This window comes from Anabrus simplex, chromosome 6 (assembly GCF_040414725.1).
Source record: "Anabrus simplex isolate iqAnaSimp1 chromosome 6, ASM4041472v1, whole genome shotgun sequence".
Classification (NCBI taxonomy): Eukaryota; Metazoa; Arthropoda; class Insecta; order Orthoptera; family Tettigoniidae; genus Anabrus; species Anabrus simplex.
In genome coordinates, this window is record NC_090270.1 from 268,041,701 (window position 1) to 268,063,748 (window position 22,048).

Genomic DNA, 22,048 nt, shown 5'->3' on the forward strand with positions numbered 1-22,048 from the left:
AAGATACGCTTCGTCCATCGAGAGTCATCATCCGTCATATATGACCGTAGAAGTGAACTCTGCCTTTACACATTGTGTCCGTGATTTTCTCTATCTTAGAGTATACTTCTTGCCTGGATTTTCTAATGTAGATGCCATTTTTGTAGTTTAGACCAAGTATGGTGTGTAGGATCTTCCTTTCTTTCCTCTCTAAATCCGCAAGCAAACATTTCTCAGACAGGATAAAGCATTCAGATGCATACAGCGATACTGGTTTGATGACAGTGTTGTAGTGGCGAAATTTTGTGTTCAGGGAAAAGCCCTTTTTGTTGTAAACGTTGCGGGTGGTTTGGAAAGTGACTTCCAATTTCTTGATTCTTGCTGCTATGGCCTCTTTGTCAAGTCCGTTTTGCTGAATCCATTCCCTACAATAAGATACAAAAGTTGAAAACTAGAAAACCGGCTGGAATTGATCAGATTTCTGGGGATATACTGAAGACAATGGGTTGGGATATAGTACCATATCTGAGGTACTTATTTGATTATTGTTTGGTCAGTGGAGCTATACCAGATGAATGGAGAGTTGCTATTGTAGCCCCTGTGTATAAAGGAAAGGGTGATAGACATAAAGCTGAAAATTACAGGCCAGTAAGTTTGACATGCGTTGTATGTAAGCTTTGGGAAGGCATTCTTTCTGATTGTATTAGACATGTTTGTGAAATTAATAACTGGTTTGATAGAAGGCAATTCGGTTTTAGGAAAGGTTATTTCACTGAAGCTCAACTTGTAGGATTCCAGCAAGATATAACAGATATCTTGGATTCTGGAGGTCAAATGGACTGTATCGCGATTGACCTGTCTAAAGCATTTGATAGGGTGGATCATGGGAGACTACTGGCAAAAATGAGTGCAATTGCACTAGACAAAAGAGTGACTGAATGGGTTGCCATATTTCTAGAAAATAGATCTCAGAGAGTTAGAGTAGGTGAAGCTTTGTCTGACCCTGTAATAGTTGAGAGGGGAGTTCCTCAGGGCAGTGTTATCGGACCTTTGTTTTCTTATATATATAAATGATATGAGTAAAGGAGTGGAATCGGAGGTAAGGCTTTACGCGGATGATGTTATTCTCTATAGAGTGATAAATAAGTTACAAGATTGTGAGCAACTGCAACGTGACCTCGAAAATGTGGTGAGATGGACAGCAGGCAATGGTATGTTGATAAACGGGGTTAAAAGTCAGGTTGTGAGTATCACAAATAGGAAAAGTCCTCTCAGTTTTAATTACTGCGTTGATGGGGTGAAAGTTCCTTTTGGGGATCATTGTAAGTATCTAGGTGTTAATATAAGGAAAGATCTTCATTGGGGTAATCACATAAATGGGATTGTAAATAAAGGGTACAGATCGCTGCACATGGTTATGAGGGTGTTTTGGGGTTGTAGTAAGGATGTAAAGGAGAGGGCATATAAGTCTCTGGTAAGACCCCAACTAGAGTATGGTTCCAGTGTATGGGACCCTCACCAGGATTACCTGATTCAAGAATTGGAAAAAATCCAAAGAAAAGCAGCTCGATTTGTTCTGGGAGATTTCCAACAAAAGAGTAGCGTTACAAAAATGTTGCAAAGTTTGGGTTGGGAAGAATTGAGAGAAAGAAGAGGAGCTGCTCGACTAAGTGGTATTCCCTCCATGGGAACTTAGAATTTCCATTTCTAAGTGGTATGTTACATGTAATAAATATCATTTTTGGTCCGTATTGATGATATTTGATTGAAATAATAACATTAAGTTATTTATTAGACCACCTAATCAATACAAAATCGTCTTGGATGATTTACATAAATTTGTTAGCTAATAGTGGTACATGTTTCGCCTTCCCTGAAGGCATCATCAGCCATAGTCTTAACCTTAAATTAAAAATAAGCGTCTAAATAACATGTAGTAATGAAATGAATTTTAAAATCTTGAAGAGATTTGAAGTAAAATAACATTAAAAATAACAATGATGGTTTGAAAATACAGTGTGATGAGATACAATAGTGGAAGTATTAACAAAATTAACATTAGAAGGCTGCTAAAATAAGTACAATGGATAAAACAACAGATTGTTATACAACAAGTAGTAAGATTGCATAAAAGTAAAGTTGATAGTCTGGCGGTTATAATTGGACGATGGCGAAAAATCTTATATAATCAAAGTAAAGAAGAGAGAATAAAAGTCAAAGTTAGTCGAGAGATCCGAAGTTAATCATGATCTTGAAGATAAAAGACGAAGTCAGATGCATATGGTGAAGTTGTAGAATACGTTGAGGATATGAAGTTGGTGAATAGAAGTTGAAGAACAGTTTCAAATAGGATCACTATGGACCATCTCAAAATTTGAAGTGATGTTCAAATGTTGTAAATTGTGAGTTTGTAGATATTCTAGTTGAAAAAGCATATATAAGTGGAATCTGTAAATGGAAGCAAGAAACGTAGAGTTAATTGTGTGAAAATATATTTGAAAAATATTGAAGTAGAATCGTATGCACTTACCATTTGACGGTGACAAAGATAGCTTGTAATATTATGAGTTAGAAGTATTTGCAACAGTAGACTTCTTGCTACGTGTGTTATAACTGAAGTTTTGTGCTGGAGGGGGATCTGTTTGCGTTGACGTAACTATTGGAGGGGGGCTGCTATTGGTGGGAGGGAAGGAAGAGAGTGTATTACTGCGCGTGTTGTAACGGTGTAAGGCTATTGGAGGGAGCGATGTTACGGTGGGTGTGGCTATGGGTTTATTGGTTGTATTTGAATTAGAGGTACTAGCGGCGGGGGGAAGGGAGGGGGGTATATTAGCTGTAGGGGAGGTGGGAACTCTAATTGATGTGAGGTTGAAAACAAATTCTTAAAAATCTTCAACCTCACATCAATTAGAGTTCCCACCTCCCCTACAGCTAATATACCCCCCTCCCTTCCCCCCGCCGCTAGTACCTCTAATTCAAATACAACCAATAAACCCATAGCCACACCCACCGTAACATCGCTCCCTCCAATAGCCTTACACCGTTACAACACGCGCAGTAATACACTCTCTTCCTTCCCTCCCACCAATAGCAGCCCCCCTCCGATAGTTACATCAATGCAAACAGATCCCCCTCCAGCACAAAACTTCAGTTATAACACACGTAGCAAGAAGTCTACTGTTGCAAATACTTCTAACTCATAATATTACAAGCTATCTTTGTCACCGTCAAATGGTAAGTGCATACGATTCTACTTCAATATTTTTCAAATATATTTTCACACAATTAACTCTACGTTTCTTGCTTCCATTTACAGATTCCACTTTTATATGCTTTTTCAACTAGAATATCTACAAACTCACAATTTACAACATTTGAACATCACTTCAAATTTTGAGATGGTCCATAGTGATCCTATTTGAAACTGTTCTTCAACTTCTATTCACCAACTTCATATCCTCAACGTGTTCTACAACTTCACCATATGCATCTGACTTTCGTCTTTTATCTTCAAGATCATGATTAACTTCGGATCTCTCGACTAACTTTGACTTTTATTCTCTCTTCTTTACTTTGATTATATAAGATTTTTCGCCATCGTCCAATTATAACCGCCAGACTATCAACTTTACTTTTATGCAATCTTACTACTTGTTGTATAACAATCTGTTGTTTTATCCATTGTACTTATTTTAGCAGCCTTCTAATATTAATTTTGTTAATACTTCCACTATTGTATCTCATCACATTGTATTTTCAAACCATCATTGTTATTTTTAATGTTATTTTACTTCAAATCTCTTCAAGATTTTAAAATTCATTTCATTACTACATGTTATTTAGACGCTTATTTTTAATTTAAGGTTAAGACTATGGTTGATGATGCCTTCAGGGAAGGCGAAACATGTACCACTATTAGCTAGCAAATTTATGTAAATCATCCAAGACGATTTTGTATTGATTACGTGGTCTAATAAATAACTTAATGTTATTATTTCAATTAAGTGGTATGTTCCGAGCTGTCAGCGGAGAGATGGCGTGGAATGACATTAGTAGACGAATAAGTTTGAGTGGCATTTATAGAAGTAGGAAAAATCACAATATGAAGATAAAGTTGGAATTCAAGAGGACAAACTGGGGCAAATATTCATTTATAGGAAGGGGAGATAAGGATTGGAATAACTTACCAAGGGAGACGTTGAATAAATTTCCAGTTTCTTTGTAATCTAACAGGAAAACAACCGATAGGAAATCTGCCACCTGGGCGACTGCCCTAAATGCAGATCAGTATTGATTGATTGATTGATTGATTGATTGATTGATTGATTGATTGATTGATTTACAAGGTATTTAAATTTACTAACATGGTTTATCGTTCCATATTTGGTGTTTAGTTGTGCCGTATCATCTTTGATATTTGACATTACTTCTGTCTTTTGAAAGGAAATTTGTAAACCTGTTTGTTCTGCTACTTCCTTCGACACATTGATCTGTTCTGTTGCACTTTCAAAATCTTCTGTCATAAGGGCTATATCATCAGCGAACGCTAAGCAATCTATTTCCATTCCATTTTCTTTGTCCCAATCCTTACGGGTTTGTAAAGGTTTCTTTCTTTTAACATCTTTCGCCACTCCTGTATTACCTTCTCAAGTACGCAGTTGAACAAAAGAGGTGACAGCCCATTATTTCTTCTTCTTCTTCTTCCTATTATTATTATTATTATTATTATTATTATTATTATTATTATTATTATTATTATTATTATTATTATTATTATTATTATTATTGCTCCCTGTTAGGATTGGATCTAGTAATAATGGGAAGGGTGCGCAGCAAACAAAAAAGTGATATGAATAATAAGAACCTGGTCTAAAAGACGCAACACGACCTCGTGCGGGTTTAATTTAAAACCTACTAAACAGTAATCCATACAGATGAATTTCAAACAACCAGTGTACAAATTCATGTTTGTAATGTTGTGTGAAATATTACTTTTTAAATTAGTGAAAACCAAAAAATGCCATGTAAACAATAACAATGTATCCGAGAACAGAAAATAAGTAATAAATAATAATGCACTAGTAAATGACAGTAGTACAATAGAGTAATGTTTCATTTCAAACAACCCGGTCCAAGAGACCCTGCGGGACTTCTCGTGGGCTTACCCCCTGTGGGTGGGGGATGCAGACGAAGAATACACCCACTGTATCCCCTGCCTGTGGTAAGAGGCGACTAAAAGGGGCGGCCAAGGGTTGATCAAATTAGAACCATGAAACTACTTTTGATTAGTACCATCATGCAGGGAACACCATGGGTCGCTTTTACTTGCGTGTCGTACCGCTATGTTGGGTACCAAATAGGTTTGTCATTAGTAGCAACCGTGAGCGCGACAGCTTTTACAGTACCTGTGATTGGTAACACTATATGAGCGACACCATGGAATGACGGAACACATGGTTCTGACTTGCCTATGATTAGTACCCACTTTGTGAGGAACACCACGGGATAGTACGAGTCCTTGTGGTTATTACCCTTATGTGATGAAAACCATAGGTTTGTGTTGCCTGTAAATGGTGCCGCAATGTGCGAAACAGCGTACGCCTGTAATACATCTGCAAATTTCATTACCTGTGGGTAGTACCATAATGTGTGGAATACCCCGAGTCTACGCTACTCTTGATTAGTACCGCAACATGACAAATACCATGGTTCTACTTTCCTAGCGATAAGTATCATTGTGAGGGGCCGCTGACTTGGATTTTGGAACCATTTTGACTACCATTATCATCGATTCAGTATTGTGCTATAGAAGCAGTACCTTGGTCAGTAATACTATTGTTCTACGTCAGCTTCTGTGCATGTGAGGCACTGTGGGTCGGTTCCATTGATTGTTTTAAATTCAGATCCATCCATTCATTCTTCGTCTTCTCGTTTTGAATTGTAGTTGGTGGACGTTGTGGGGCTTTTAATTTGTCATTTCATTTCGTCTCATTTTGTACCATTAGGGGCCGATGAACTGGATGTTAGGCCCCTTTAAACAACAAGCATCATCATCATCTCGTGGGTTAGCTGCCTCTGCGGATCAGTGGTAGAGTGTCGGCCTCCGGATCCCAAGATGGCGGGTTGAAACCCGGCAGAGGTAGTCGGATTTTTGAAGGGTGGAAAAAAGTCCATTCTACACTCCATGTCGTACGATGTCGGCATGTAAAAGATCTCTGGTGACACATTTGGTGTTTACCCGACAAAATTCATTAAATCTCAGCCATAGACGCCCAAGAGAGTTTCGGTTTACTCGGTCTGCCATCTAGTGGGCCTAGAGTAAAACGGAACATCGAAATTGATGAGCGGACAGCCAGATTGCGTCAGATTGAAATGTCTGCACACGGTAGCTGAGGCCGTACGATTATTATTATTATTATTATTATTATTATTATTATTATTATTATTATTATTATTATTATTAATATTATTATTATCGAAATTAGAAAGATGTTTTCGTGTGGAGCGTGGCATTGTGTGGAAGTTAAACATGGATGATAACTAGCTCAGAAAGAAAGAGAATAGAAGCTTTTGAAATGTGGTGTTACAGAAGAATGCTGAAGGTGAGATGGATAGATCGAATCACGAATGAAGAGATACTGAATCGAATTGGTGAGAGGAGATCGATTTGGCTAAATTTGACGAGAAGAAGAGAGAGAATGATAGGACACATCTTAAGACACCCAGGACTTGTTCAGTTGGTTTTTGAAGGAAGTGTAGGTGGTAAGAACGGTAGGGCTAGACCAAGGTATGAATATGACAAGCAGATTAGAGCAGATGTAGGATGCAGTAGTTACGTAGAAATGAAAAGGTTAGCACAGGATAGGGTGGCATGGAGCGCTGCATCAAACCAGTCTATGGACTGATGACTTAAACAACAACAACAACAACAACAAAAATTTTAAAGAACAAGAAACTTGATTCTTTCACCATTTGGGGATGATTAACTCTCCTCAGCTACTGCCTGCAAATTTCGTGGCTAGCAGCTGATTCTGCTGTCATCATCTCTGATCTTGGTTGATCATCTTGGGCTAGATTAGGTAATCCTGGGCAGTCCGTTCCCTCATCATCTTAGAAGTATTCCATGGCGACAGGCTTGTTCATATAATGACAAAATACAATTATTATCAGACAGTACATGGTGATGATGTTCTTTAAGTCTTCTAGTTGATTAAATATTAGCCTCTTATAACTTGCTTGCTTTGGTCTCTAGTTTTCCTACAATTGTTTCTTCAAATATCTCTGCGGTGTTTAATGAAATTGATGAAGACTGGATTTGTTTTATGGGCTATTACGATATTAATGCGTAATTCAAATCTTTCTCTTCTTTGGAGGGCTTGATTGAATCCGCGTATAGCGTTCTGGTCTACTTCCGATCCTTTTTAGCAATTTAGGTGAAATTATGTGTTTTCTATCCTTATTTTTCTTTGTCTATCGATAACTTGACAGAATATTATCACTGATATTCTCGTGGATCAATTTTCTTCTTTCCTTGCGAAGTTTCATTATAATATTTTATCCTCTTGGCTTAAGTATTTCTGTACATTGAAACTGCTGATAAAGAAGTCATTCATTTTTCTCTAGTATTGTCTTGTTTCAATAATCCAGATCCCATTTCTTTGTCTTGTGCGCGGACATCGCGATTTTGTGTATTCTGCTATTATGTTAATATGGATTTCTGTGATACATTGTAAGTTCATTTACTCTGTTTAACGTCGCTGCTGGTAATCGCATTTACTCCGGTCTCGTTAGATTTCCACTTTAGGAATAGCATAATGATAGAATATATACAGTAGAAGTCCGCTATAGCGACTACAGTATATAATGAGAACCCCATTATAACGTCAATTTTTGTATGTCCCTTCAAAATTCCTATATTAAACTGTGTGTTATCTTTCGGTTACAGCGAGAGCCTTATCATTGACACATCCGTTATTGCAAGCGATTAAACGCACACGATTTTTTCCGTTACCGATATTGATGCACCCCGGCGATTATATTGCATGCAATTGATCACCTTCGGTATCCTTTCCTCGCTATGTCCAATAGCGAGTTCTCTCATCGACATTGGAAGGCAATGTCGAAGTCTATTATTAATACCTGTCAACTGCTGTTCCATAAAGAAAATTCAAAATGAAAGAGAACTTTTTTCGTAATAAATGCGTGAATAACATGTTCGATTACAGTTGTTAACTCATCAAAAATAAAGGCTGAATAAACGATCACTTAATTTTAATGCAAAATACGGCAATTAAGTAAGAATGGGATACACCTGAAGATATGGCAGAATGCAGAGGTTAATTGATATTTTCTCACATCTGTTATCTTACGGAAAGGCTATTATCACATAAATTTATAATGAGAAGGTTATCATTTCTCTACTGGCTCTTGATGTATGTATAGAACAGTAAAGTTGTATCAGTGACTCTGTTTGAATAAGAAAACTGCCGGGCTGAGTGACGGTTTAGGCGCTGGCCTTCTGACCCCAACTTGGCAGGTTCGATCCTGGCTCAGTCTGGTGGTATTTGAAGGTGCTCAAATACGTCAGCCTCGTGTCGGTAGATTTACTGGCAAGTAAAATAACTCCTGCGGGACTAAATTCTGGCACCTCGGCGTCTCCGAAAACCGTAAAAGTGTAGTTAGTGGGACGTAAAGCAAGTAACATTATTGTTATTATTATTATTATTATTATTATTATTATTATTATTATTATTATTATTATTATAAGAAAACTGAAATGTTGGCCACAACATGTGATAGATCATCTTCGGTACGGACTAGTTTTCTCGCTATGTGCATTTGCAAGCTCTCTCGTCGATATTCGAAAGCGATGTTGGGGTCGGTTAATAATACCAGTTGACTGCTGTTCTCTAAAGAAAATTCGAAATGGAGGATAACATGTTATCGTAATAAATGCATAAATAACATGGCCGACAGCAGTTCTTAACTCATTAAAAATGAAGGCTGAAGTAAACAATCTCTTAATATTAATGTTATATACTGCAATTAAGAATGTGATACACCTCAAGATATGGCAGAGTACACCACTGATTTCAGAGGATAGTTTATATTTTCTCGCATCTAGGTAAATTTTGGAAAGGCTATTCCCATGTAATTTTTTAGCAAGGAGATTATCATTTCTCTACATGTGTTTGAAATATGTTTTAATGATACATATATGGTTAGGTTAGGTGACGCCGTTTGAAGAAGAAAACTGAAATGTTTGCCACAGAAGCCTCTGGATTGATAACATATTTCTCCGAATCCAAGATGACTGTTTTTTCTCAGAATCTAATTTAAATAATCAAGGGTCGCCTTGCATTCACGGCCTAACAGTAATGGCATCTACCGCAGTAACCACGTTGCTTCTTTTCGCCCACCACGCGTGCGCACACAAAACTCGTTGACAATAAACGACCGCCTCTTTATTATACATTGCTAGCTGCAGCAACCAATTGTACAGTGCCTATAAGTAACGTCACTGGATCTCGGGAAATAGTGAAGGGAGAATGACCTTCTATTAGCCTCTATAAAAAGGTTTCTCAAATCTGCAGAATGGCATCAAAATATGCGAGCCTTCGAATTCTTAGAAAGGCCACCTATACTAAGTAGTGGAGTTATAACGCGTCTATATACTGCACCTGACACTTAGTAAAATAAAGTTTTATAGACAGCATGATTATTTTCATAATGGATTGTCATATTGTAAAGAACGTAGAACAGGCATTGCCGGCAAATTTTCAATGGGTTCTCGTCAATGTTTTGATTTTAAGTTAAGTTAATGGTTTGTGGATTACTGTAGTCACGTCCTAGTTCGTGAACCATGGGCAACGGCTGAGTGGTCTAGTAAGTGGTCCTGAGAGTCGGAATACCAGTTACTATGGAATGGGAGTGGGCATCTCGGACATATTCTGAGTCATGGCCCTCCTTATGCTCAGGCGGGTAGGACTATACAATTCACCGGTGGTCCATAACCCGTTAGAGGAGAGATCCTCACTTGGACTATGTGCAAGTAGGGTAGCATCCTGCTTCATGAATTTACCGAGCTCAGAACATTTTAAGCAAGCCTCGGACCTATGGGAGTAATGGAGTCCCACCCCCATTTGACAGGCGAGGGACTCCTTGGAAACAACTTGGCGAACAAAATGGAATTCGATGGGGAGCTATCAATATTAATGGGGCTTATGGAAGAAAGAAGGTAGAACTGGCTGAGTCAGCAAAGAGGATGCATCTGGATGTGCTAGGAGTAAGTGATATTCGGGTAAGATGAGATAATGATGAAGAGATAGGAGAACATAAAGTGTACTTGACGGGGCTTAGAAACGGAAGGACAGAGTCTGGGGTAGGGCTCTTTATCAGGAATAACATTGCACGCAACATAGTTTCTGTTAGGCATGTAAATGAGCGAATGATGTGGGTAGATTTGTCAGTTGGAGGAATTAGGACAAGAATTGTGTCCGTGTATTCACCCTGTGAGGGTGCAGATGAGGATGAAGTTGACAAGTTTTATGAAGCATTGAGTGACATCGTGGTCAGGGTCAACAGCAAGGATAGAATAGTGCTAATGGGTGATTTCAATGCGAGAGTTGGGAATAGAACTGAAGGATACGAAAGGGTGATTGGTAAATGTGGGGAAGATATGGAAGCTAATGGGAATGGAAAGCATTTGCTGGACTTCTGTGCTAGTATGGGTTTAGCTGTTACGAATACATTCTTCAAGCATAAGGTTATTCACCGCTACACATGGGAGGCTAGGGGTACCAGATCCATAATAGACTATATCTTAACAGACTTTGAATTCAGGAAATCTGTTAGGAATGTACGAGTTTTTTGCAGATTTTGCGATGATACAGACCACTATCTGATCTGTAGTGAACTAAGTATCTCTAGGCCTAGGGTAGAGAAAGTGAAATCTGTATGCAAACGAATAAGGGTAGAAAATTTCCAGGACGAGGAAATTAGACAGTAATACGTGGATATGATTAGTGAGAAGTTTCGAACAGTAGACAGTAAGCAGGTTCAGGATATAGAAAGTGAATGGGTGGCATACAGGGATGCTGTAGTAGAAACAGCAAGGGAATGCCTAAGAACAACTGTGTGTAAAGATGGGAAAAGGAGAACATCTTGGTGGAATGATGAAGTGAGAGCAGCCTGTAAACGTAAAAAGAAGGCTTATCAGAAATAGCTCCAAACAAGGGGTGAGGCAGACAGGGATTTGTACGTAGATGAAAAAAACAGAGCGAAACAAACAGTTGTTGAATCCAAAAAGAAGTTATGGGAAGATTTTGGTAATAACCTGGAAAGGCTAGGTCAAGCAGCAGGGAAACCTTTCTGGACAATAATAAAGAATCTTAGGAAGGGAGGGAAAAAGGAAATGAACAGTGTTTTGAGTAATTCAGGTGAACTCATAATAGATCCCAGGGAATCACTGGAGAGGTGGAGGGAATATTTTGAACTTCTTCTCAATGTAAAAGGAAATCATCCTGGTGGTGTTGTAAACAGCCAAGCTCATGGGGAGGAGGAAAATGTTGTTGTTGAAATTATGCTTGAGGAAGTGGAAAGGATGGTAAATAAACTCCATTATCATAAGGCAGCAGGAATAGATGAAATTAGACCTGAAATGGTGAAGTATAGTGGGAAGGCAGGGATGAAATGGCTTCATAGAGTAGTAAAATTAGCGTGGAGTGTTTGTAAGGTACCTTCAGATTGGACAAAAGCAGTAATTGCACCTATCTATAAGCAAGGGAGCAGGAAGGATTGCGACAACTATCGAGGTATCTCATTGATTAGTATACCAGGCAAAGTATTCACTGGCATCTTGGAAGGTAGGGTGCGATCAGTCGTTGAGAGGAAGTTGGATGAAAACGAGTGTGGTTTCAGACCACAGAGAGGCTGTCAGGATCAGATTTTCAGTATGCGCCAGGCAGTTGTGTTTATGTTTCGTAGATCTAGAGAAAGCATATGACAGGTTACAGAGGGAAAAGATGTTCACTATACTGGGGGACTATGGAATTATAGGTAGATTATTAAAATCAATCAAAGGCATTTTTGTTGACAATTGGGCTTCAGTGAGAATTGATGGTAGAATGAGTTCTTGGTTCAGGGTACTTACAGGGGTTAGACAAGGCTGTAATCTTTCACCTTTGCTGTTCATAGTTTACATGGATCATCTGCTGATAGGTATAAAATGGCAGGGCGGGATTCAGTTAGGTGGAAATGTAGTAAGCAGTTTGGCCTATGCTGACGACTTGGTCTTAATGGCAGATTGTGCCGAAAGCCTGCAGTCTAATATCTTGGAGTATGGTATGAACATTAGCCTCTCGAAGACTAAATTGATGTCAGTAGGTAAGAAATTCAACAGAATTGAATGTCAGATTGGTGATACAAAGCTAGAACAGGTCGATAATTTCAAGTATTTAAGTTGTTTGTTCTCCCAGGATGGTAATATAGTAAGTGAGATTGAATCAAGGTGTAGTAAAGCTAATGCAGTGAGCTCACAGTTGCGATCAGTAGTATTCTGTAAGAAGGAAGTCAGCTCCCAGACAAAATTATCTTTACATCGGTCTGTTTTCAGACCAACTTTGCTTTACGGGAGCGAAAGCTGGGTGGACTCAGGATATCTTATTCATAAGTTAGAAGTAACAAACATGAAAGTAGCGAGAATGATTGCTGGTACAAACAGGTTGGAACAATGGCAGAAGGGTACTCAGAATGAGGAGATAAAGGATAATTTAGGAATGACCTTAGTGGATGAAGCTGTACGTATAAACCGGCTTCGGTTGTGGGGTCATGTGAGGCGAATGGAGGAGGATAGGTTACCTAGGAGAAAAATGGACTCTGCTATGGAGGGTAAGAGAAGTAGAGGGAGACCAAGACAACGATGGTTAGACTCAGTTTCTAACGATTTAAAGATAAGAGGTATAGAATTAAACGAGGCCACAACGCTAGTTGCAAATCAAGGATTGTGGCGACGTTTAGTAAATTCTCAGAGGCTTGCAGACTGAACGCTGAAAGGCATAACAGTCTATAATGATTATGTATGTATGTTATTAAACACTCAGAAATGTAGAATTATTGTGCAGCCGCAAGAAAATACAGCATAAGCCTAACTAAAGCCAATATTTGGCGTTAGCATGAAGACAAAGATAGCTTAAAAATGCGTACTGTACACAAAAAAATGCGTTCAGTGGCCCGCAACAAGGACGATTTAAAGAAGTCGGAGATGAAATTGTGAGGTATGTGCACGAAAAACGCTAGTGCGGAATTGCCATACTGCGGTTCAATAAATTCGTTTGTTGACCTTCAACGTCCACGATCAGGCCTACACATCGCTAGTCGCTGAAGTTGACCGAACCCAGCAAGGGAGACGTGCGTGTAGCGGCAGCCAGTTATATCTGAAGCTGAGTTAACAGAATATTTTCCTGATGGATCGTAGTGTTTTAGAGACCCGTGGAATAGGTATTGCCAGCAAATTTTCAACGTGTTCTCTTCTATATTACGATGCCAATTTTAAGTTAATGGTTGTTAAACTCGCTGAAATAAAGAATAATTGTGCAGCCGCAAAAAAATACAGCATAACTAAAGCCAATGTTCGGTGTTTAAAAATAGTCTAAAAATTCGTACTGTATAAGAAAGGCATTCATATAATTTTACAAAGCACTTTTTAAACCTGATTTAAATTTTTTGAAGGAGAAAGTGCGGGTTGTCTTGGATTTGGAGAAATACGGTACTATAATTTTTTTCAGAATGAAATTAAACTCAAACTTTCACGTAGTATTGGATTTCGAAAAAAAACAAGTAAGCCGTGGTGTGGATATTATCCACGAAAATGCAAGTTTTGAACAAACTGATTGCCGTTTCATACTGATTTTTAAAGTGTATGGTGGTTTTCCCGGCTTTTACAAAAAATCGGATATAACGACAACCCGCTATAGCAAGTAAATTTTTCGCTGTTGTGAATTCTTGCTATAACGGACTTCTATTGTCTGTGTATATATCTGCCAAAGCTACACGTGCCAAACAAGCAGACACATCATCTCTGTCAGTGCAACATGCTTCGTGCTGTAATCTTGTTGACACCCTCCCTCTGGAAGGCATGGTGGTTTGCCTGCTGTGGATCTATCAAGGTGGCCCCATCAGTGAGTGTTGAATAATCTGAATATGGGGTGCAGAAATTGGAGCTAAAAAGAAATGTTGGGAGAAGAACTGGGATTTATGAGGAAAAAGCTTGTCTACTTCAAGATGGCACTATATGAAGATGCAAAGATTCTTTGTCCTTTTGTGTTTTCTTGTTTGACTTTGTCTCCTCTCTGTTTCTCCCTCTTCATTGTGTTTATCGTATTTTGTGTTACCATCTTTCTAGATATTATGTAGTTGTAAGAGAAGGTTGTTCTAAATTCTGTGGCTTGGTTCTAAAAGGGCCAATGTCATTTTTTATGGAAATTGAGATATTAACTGATACAAACACGTTATATCCTGGCTTACAACATGTTAAAAGGGCCAATGTCTGTTAAATACTAAACGAACAGTTAACGTTTAATTAAATAAGCCCTTGCAAATGATGTTAGATTACCAATAAAGATTAGAGACCTAGCAATTTTTAAAGAACACGGTAGAAAAAATGAGCGTTTAATCACGTGACTTCCACAAAGAAAGTATAAAGTTGTTTAAAGTTGGTTGTTGAAAAAATAGTTGGAAAATGATAGGCAAAACTTCAAATGCTCATAGCTCAAAAACAAGTTTTTTGACATTGGCCCTTTTAGAACCAAGCCACTGAATTATGCTTGTCTGTGCCTTTGTTAAATTTTAAAGGTTTTTAATTTAATTTTTAGGTGTGTTGCCAGCAGTTCTGTGACCAACCCAGTGTTGTACTATGGAGCTGTGGTGGCTCAGACTACATCTTTCTTCCTGGCTCTGGGCTTCATGCTCTCCTACTACAGGCACTTCCATCCTAGCGGTACCTCTACCACTCTGAGCCGCAGTGTAGACTTGGATCAGGATCTCGGGAAGCAGTTCTCCACAGTCATGTAAAAAATCTTTACCTGTGTAGCTTTCAAGTGGGACCAAGACAAAGCCTTTGACGTCATTTACTCTTGCAGCCGTCCGCTTCCATTGTCTCGAAGTAATTGGTTTATTTTTGTTTTCATTCTTTCAGTTTTTTAAACCAATTTACAATTGCCTCCAGAGGAAGTTAATGTTAGTCATGTCTGGTATTCATTCCAGTTATAAGTGTAAACAGTATTAAACTCTGAGACTGGAAATATCCACACAGGTGATCAGCAGATCAGCATATGAAAGAAAGAGGAGGTCATACATACTGTATCTCCATTAACTATATTAATATTGAAAGATCAGCAAGTCATTGCTGTATTCATTTAATGATAGTCAGTTCATCACATAATGGTTATCATGCATTTTTCTCTCTCATAAACTGCTGTAGGTGACGTGAAAAATGTAACCCAGGGTGGTTGGTGGGAGAGATCGGACTGATGAAAGACCTGCTTCGTAAAGTTCTGGGAAAATCTTCCCTGACATCTGAAGAAGTAATGACTGTTTTATGTGAGTGTGAAGCAGTTATCAGTAGCCGACCCTTGACTGCAGACACAAAAAATCCTGATGACTTGAGACCAATCACACCAGCGAGGGAATTAACATGAAAACAAGAATATATATTCCTCCAAAACCACTTTACTTATGATAACTAAATTCCAAATGGCAGTATTTATTTTAGATCCTGGGTGTAAAATAGGAAATATTTTAAACCATTTCTCCCCTAAGGGGTTAAATAGGGTTAGCTTCGGAAACAAAATGATTTAACCCTCCAAAACAGTTTGATGTTCAAAGTTGTAATTTTAGGAGTTGTTCTTTTATGTTCGAGGTGCCAGGTATCATATGCTTCAAAATACTTCTCCCCAAGGTGTTAGATTGGGGTTGACTCTGAAAATCACAGTATTCATTCTTCTGAAACTGTTGCAAAGCACAGGTATTTTGGTAGTAACCATTATGTGATGAATTTACTATTATTCTCTACTTTCTCACAGGAAGTATTCACTGGCTGATCTTTCTTGACTTCATTTAATATCACACATGAAATTGAGTATAATGCCTGAAGTTGGGTGTCTTGGAAAATGTGCTCCGTAGCATGATTGGTTGGGTTCTCACATAGTGTGCTACAGGCTGCAACATATAATCTTGACTCAGATGATAGAAATTTAAGCAGGCTGACATGAAATACTTCTCAGTAGATTTATTGGTCTGTTAAAAAATCCTTTTAGTACGAAACTGTGGCAACATGTCTTCTCTTAAGATATTTGCCAGTTTAAGCCATAGTTAAGTAAGTATTCTATAGTAGCTGGTAACTACTTCATAAAAAAGACAAGGAGAGACAAAATGAGACTTGTGGTAGTCTACCAACAATTTTGTATAGAAAATTCAGCTAGGTTTACTGTACTATTTTTATTTCATGCCAGAACTTGCTGCGCATTCAATTGTGTTATTTTCTATTGGCAAGGAATAAGATTATACAAGGGTAACCCCAGAAATAAGGCCTATATTTTTATAAATACAGAACTCTGTTCATTTGTCTGTTGGTCACAATATTGTGAAGAGTGTTTCCCGCGCTCACATAAACATGCACACACCGCGCTGAGGCATTCGGTCTTGGCTTGGCAGCCATTGAGAATGGAGCTCCCGTTGGATGTTACCGCCAAGTGCAAAGTGTGTGCAGTTGTCCAGTTTTAAACGCAAAAGATACTGAACCGATTGAAATCCATCGCCAATTGACGGAAGTGCATAGTGAGTCGTGCATGGAAGTAAAAAATGTTCGTAAGTGGTGTAGAGAGTTTGCAGCCGGTCGGACTGAAATTCGCGACGAACGAACAAAGGAGCGGGAGACAGTCAATTTCCATCGAGACAGTCGTGCAGGTTGATCAAATCGTGCGTGAAGATCGGCGGATCACCCTGGATGATCTCTGCACTTTGGTTCCTGAGGTTTCCCGAAGCACCGCTCACAACTTCCTGAACAGCATGGCAGCGAGCTGGTATGACATGGGCATACAAAAACTGTCACAGCGTCTACGAAAGTGCATCAACCAAAATGGTGATTATGTAGAAAAATAGCTAAACATTCAAGCTGTAAAATGATGTAAACCATTGTAGAAATAAACAGTTGTATGTATTTATTTAAAAAAATAAGGGACCTAATTTTTGGGATTACCTTCATACAAATGGCAGAAACTTAAAAGATAAAAGATTGAAATATTGCAAGTTCATATTCAAGATAATAGAGCAATTAACTATTCATTGCAAAGTTTCATGTTTCTTTTTTTTTACATTGACTGACTTAGAACAAACAGCAGAAGAAACATTTTCATTGAAGTCACCATCTAATAATTTGTATTCTCTCATGATGGTCTTTTGTAACTTTCTTTTATAATCAAGTTTGCATAATGTACAGAAAGTATCCTGATCTCAAAGAACATGTTTTCACTGTTTCTGTTATTGATTAGTTCTTTATATAGTGCCTGTATGGCCTTATTAAATCCCTCAGAATTGGTGTTCAGTATGACTACAGTTACACACACTTTACAACAGGAATATTACTTTCTATGTTCAGGTAAGAAAGCTCACTGGAGCATATATATGAAACAGATGGAGATAAATAACACTGTGAAGGACACATGGATAAATTGCATTCTTACATGGCAGATCACTGCTTTCCAAATATGATTTTCTGTTACTCTTTTCATTCTACATACAGGATAAATAATTATCTCTTTGAATGTTACTTTGGTCACTGTTGCATATTTTGTAGACCTGTGGTATTAGAGCAACTGTTAGCTATTGAAAATGATAAATGAATTAAGATTATTTCTTGGCTGTTAGTTAATTATAAGATTCTTATATTAGAAATTATTTCCTTCCTTTATATAGGAAAAAAATTTTAAATGGTAATCGAAATAGCCTTTCAACCTATTAGATTGTCTGGTTGGCCATTTTTGTTCTGTACTTAACATCTCTTCAACACGTACTCCATGTACGTAGCACAACCTAATAGGTTGAAAGTTGATTTTTATTACAATCGTGAAAATTCAAATTCATAAAAGAAAAGTCTTATATTGGAGAAATACAGTAGATGAAAGGAAGTGGTAAAAATATTAACTTTTGTACTGTTGTTTACAGGGAGATAGCTTCTTTAACTACTCCAGAAATTAAGGTATCTAACTAGCAGTAATCCAAAATATACTGCTGTAACAAATTCTTTGCTGTATATGAGAATTCTGAGCCAAACAATACAAATTAACATCTCAGGATTATATTATAAAAACATGGTTGCTACTGCTTGTATGAATTTTCAGAAACTATGTGGAAAGTGTACATCTGTAGTTAAATATTTAAATTGCTAACATGGGATTTGGAGATATTATTTTAGTTATCAAAATTACCATGATACTGAAAGCCAGGGCTGGACAAATATAAAGGGGGAAAATCTAGGAGCTGCGCATAAAATAAAATCACTTTAACCAGTTCAGCCATCAGTACTGCTTCCTTTTTATTTACTCCTCCAATGTGTCCATATCTTTCTGTTTGAAAATACTAGTGTTGTGCTGGTTTTGTTGGTCGAGAATTTTCTAAGCCTGGGTCATTCATATTGATCATCATAAGATGATTCAGCTATCTCTTAACAATGAAGATCTCAACCTATTTTTGAAGATTCATAGCTGTTGAGGTTGGTGGTATTGGAACAATGCTGATGAGTTTCCTGAGAAGAGGAAATCTTTTATTCTTTGGCAAGTGGATCATGTAGTGGTAGCTTCTGTCCAGTTATTCAAAATTCTACCACTTTATAGCTTTCAGCTTTCTTCCTCTTCTTTTGAAGCCAGCTTTGACTTGAAGCAAGTCCAGTAAATTCTGCTCTTCATTACCAAAATTTGTAAGGACACTTCTTATTGGCCAGTGTAAGTGTCTAAGAATCCTCTTGCTTGAACTACCTCATCCCTTTCTTTAATTATTACTTATAAGTCTGTCCTGTAAGTGCTTTATGTCTACTTCAATAATTCCTTCTCTGCCTGCTGCCAAATAAAATGTTATGTTATTATTTTTAGAGTGGCAATAAATCCAGAAAATATTGTGTTGCCCTCAGACTAGAATTCTAAGCAGTCACAATTAGAAAACTTTTAGGTGCCTTCACATTTTTTGTCATCATGGCGACTGGGCACCTGGGATTTTTCTTTTCCCAGGCCTGCTGATGAAAGCTCTTACTGTATTTCATTATAAATTCTCAACTTTTTGTTCTCTTTTATTGAAGATATTTTCAAAGTAGCAATTTATATAATGAATAATGAAGATAGCACTCCAAAATAAGAAAGTGTGGATATTTCCTGACTCAAGTTGTAATAAAATAACTTCCACTTGAAGGTGATAAGATGGTAATCTCCAGTAATATCTCAATTTTATTGTACATATAGTGTTTCTTCTTTTGTACATAGTAATTCTTCCAGATACAGAGCAAGAATATTTTTATCTTGTCCAACAAGTACAAATGTATGATCCCTTTTGAGGCAGGAAGTGTATAAGAGTGATTATTGAACTGTTGCCTTATTAAGATATTTGTGCCAAATTTTGTCATTTTTGAGATCACAGAGTCAGTTGTTCTTTGTGAATGTTGTAAGCTACAAGAGCCTGCTCTCAGACAAGGTGCTTGTGTGACAGTACTTGAGTACTTCATGATTATGTATAAGATGATAATTTCATTAGAGTTAAACTTCAATCTCAGACAATACATCCGAAGTAAGTTTCTGTGTACCTTATGTAGGTTGAGATTTGGTCATATGAAGGTATAGATTTTGTCCTCTTGGGAAGCAATGGAAGGATAAATATGTGCTTTGTTCTTAAAAGGTGTGTGGATCTAGGCTTCCTCTTGGACTTGAATTGTTACTAGCCTTGTTTGTGGCAGAAATTATATTTGAAGCTGTAAGAAAACTGTGAAATATCATCCTAGCTTTTATAAAGTGCAGCAAGAAATATTAAGATCTGTATGAAACATATGTTAGTCAAGAGACTTCGTCCACAGAGAATTTTAGAGAATTCTCTAGACCTTAGCTTTATTTTCAAACCAGTTCAAGGTATGGGAAGATAGTGTCAGACTCAGAGTTTTGGGCTCTAACATGGTGAATGAGGCTTATGTCAATTTCCAAGTCTATTCAGAACAAGTGAATCCATGATATCTATGCTTCATAGGGAATTGTATTGTTTGTGATGAGAATCTTTTATTAGACTGTTGGAATCAGCTGATTGGTAAGAGAAATGTTTTATGTATGTTTTAAAACAGCTGACTCACTGGTAACAGTCCTGCTTCTTAAGAAGTGGAATGGAAAAGAAGCAGCTGGTGTGAAGTTTAAACATCACCTATCAGTCACACTTGAACCTGTTTGGAGGTTTTTTTCTTTTGGAAAGTGCTCATATTGGCCACACACACATACAAAAAAAGAACAAATATTCTTGCAGCTTACATCTTCTAGTGTGATCCTCTTAAGGCATTCATTATATCCAAGGATGTTTAGTAATCTTGAGATCTGCTTGGCAGTGTATTTAATGCACGTAGGATTGGCCTAAATAGGTGTTATCTTAGGTTGAGCCATTTTCCTGTTGCCAACAAAAATGTATGCATTCCATCATTGAGCCTTTACTTGTGTGCTCTTTTGTATAACATGTATATTTTTGTAATTTTTGGTATTAACTTTTTTTTTAAATTAGTGTATCATAGAATATTGTATGCATTGAGATCTACATTTGATTATCTCAGGTAATGTCTTCCTCTGACAGAACAGGATTGGACTTTGTATTCTTTAATGTATTGAGTATGATAACTGCCATGAAATGGGAGCAATCCCTTGATCATCATATGCCAACATCTTCCCCTTTAGCCTGTCTAGTTGTTTCCAGGATGTTAGCTTGCCTCAGGATGAGACATCCCACTATCCATGTCTATTTCTCATACACATCCCATCATCATCATCATCTTACCTTTAGGCTCTTGATGGCACTGCCCACCATTTCGGATGTTTTAGGATGAGTAGGCTTGGTGCGAGGCTTCTTCAGTGTGGAAGCTTTGCTCTTCTTGGACGAAGCCTGGGCTGGAGCCGAGGCATGGCCTCGATTAGTCTCCTCCTTTGCATCTCTCTCTTCTCTATTTTCTTTTAACTTGGATATTAGGAATTCTCACTGTATGAATTCATGTCATATTTTAATGTCTTGCATATCTTTCATAGAAGAAGGTAATGTCATTCGGTTTATAATGTATGTACCCATACCCATTTCTTTTCATTGAATTATTTTGACCTTCGATATATATACCTATTAACCATCTTCAGGTCTTTTATATTTCTGACCTTAGATAACCTATTTGCTCAATGAACCTTACATATTGTGTAATATCGTTTTATAATTTCCTTTATTAGGATATGTACATAGATGTACATAGATTTGTCTAAAGTACAAATATCTGAACAGTATTCCCATTGTGTAGTGTACATAGACTTGTACAGTTTGTGTATATATATATATATATATATATATATATATATATAATTAGCAATTTGAATTCAGAATAATAATTTAGTTAGTAAAGAAATATATTTATTCTGCAGACTTGTAAAATAGGAATAACTCGATGTTACATTCTGTGAAACTTGTCTGCTGAAAAGTTCCTACCTACCTCTAGATTCTCGTCTCCTACAAACTGTTGTCAGCTACCAAAGGCCCCTGTGTTAATTTGACCATTAACAGAAACTGGATCAAATTCATTCCACTGTTACTAAAATTAGGATTTGCTGTTGTAATTACTTTACATAAATCAGTTGTGCAAGGCAGTATATATAAATAATTTCACTTTTATATTCCTTCATCAAACTAATTCCTTCAGTAAAATTATACAGATTATATAAATAAAAAGGTCTTTAATAAGGCCAACAGCTTTGGGCAGAGGAACCCCTTTAGTTGGATGCTTGTCCACCAGGGAAGGAAATACTAC

At 37.5% G+C, this 22,048-nt stretch overlaps 1 protein-coding gene across 1 annotated transcript in view; it reads left to right on the plus strand.

The window, feature by feature from the left end:
• LOC136876434 (XK-related protein 4) overlaps positions 1 to 21,577 on the plus strand; it is a 103,362-nt gene extending 81,785 nt beyond the window's left edge. Inside the window, exon 6 of the mRNA XM_067150406.2 lies at positions 14,850 to 21,577. Within this exon, the coding sequence (XP_067006507.2) occupies positions 14,850 to 15,048 (199 nt within the window). The 3' untranslated portion in view covers positions 15,049 to 21,577. The remainder of the gene's footprint in view (positions 1 to 14,849) is intronic.
• The last annotated feature ends 471 nt before the right edge of the window (positions 21,578 to 22,048 follow it).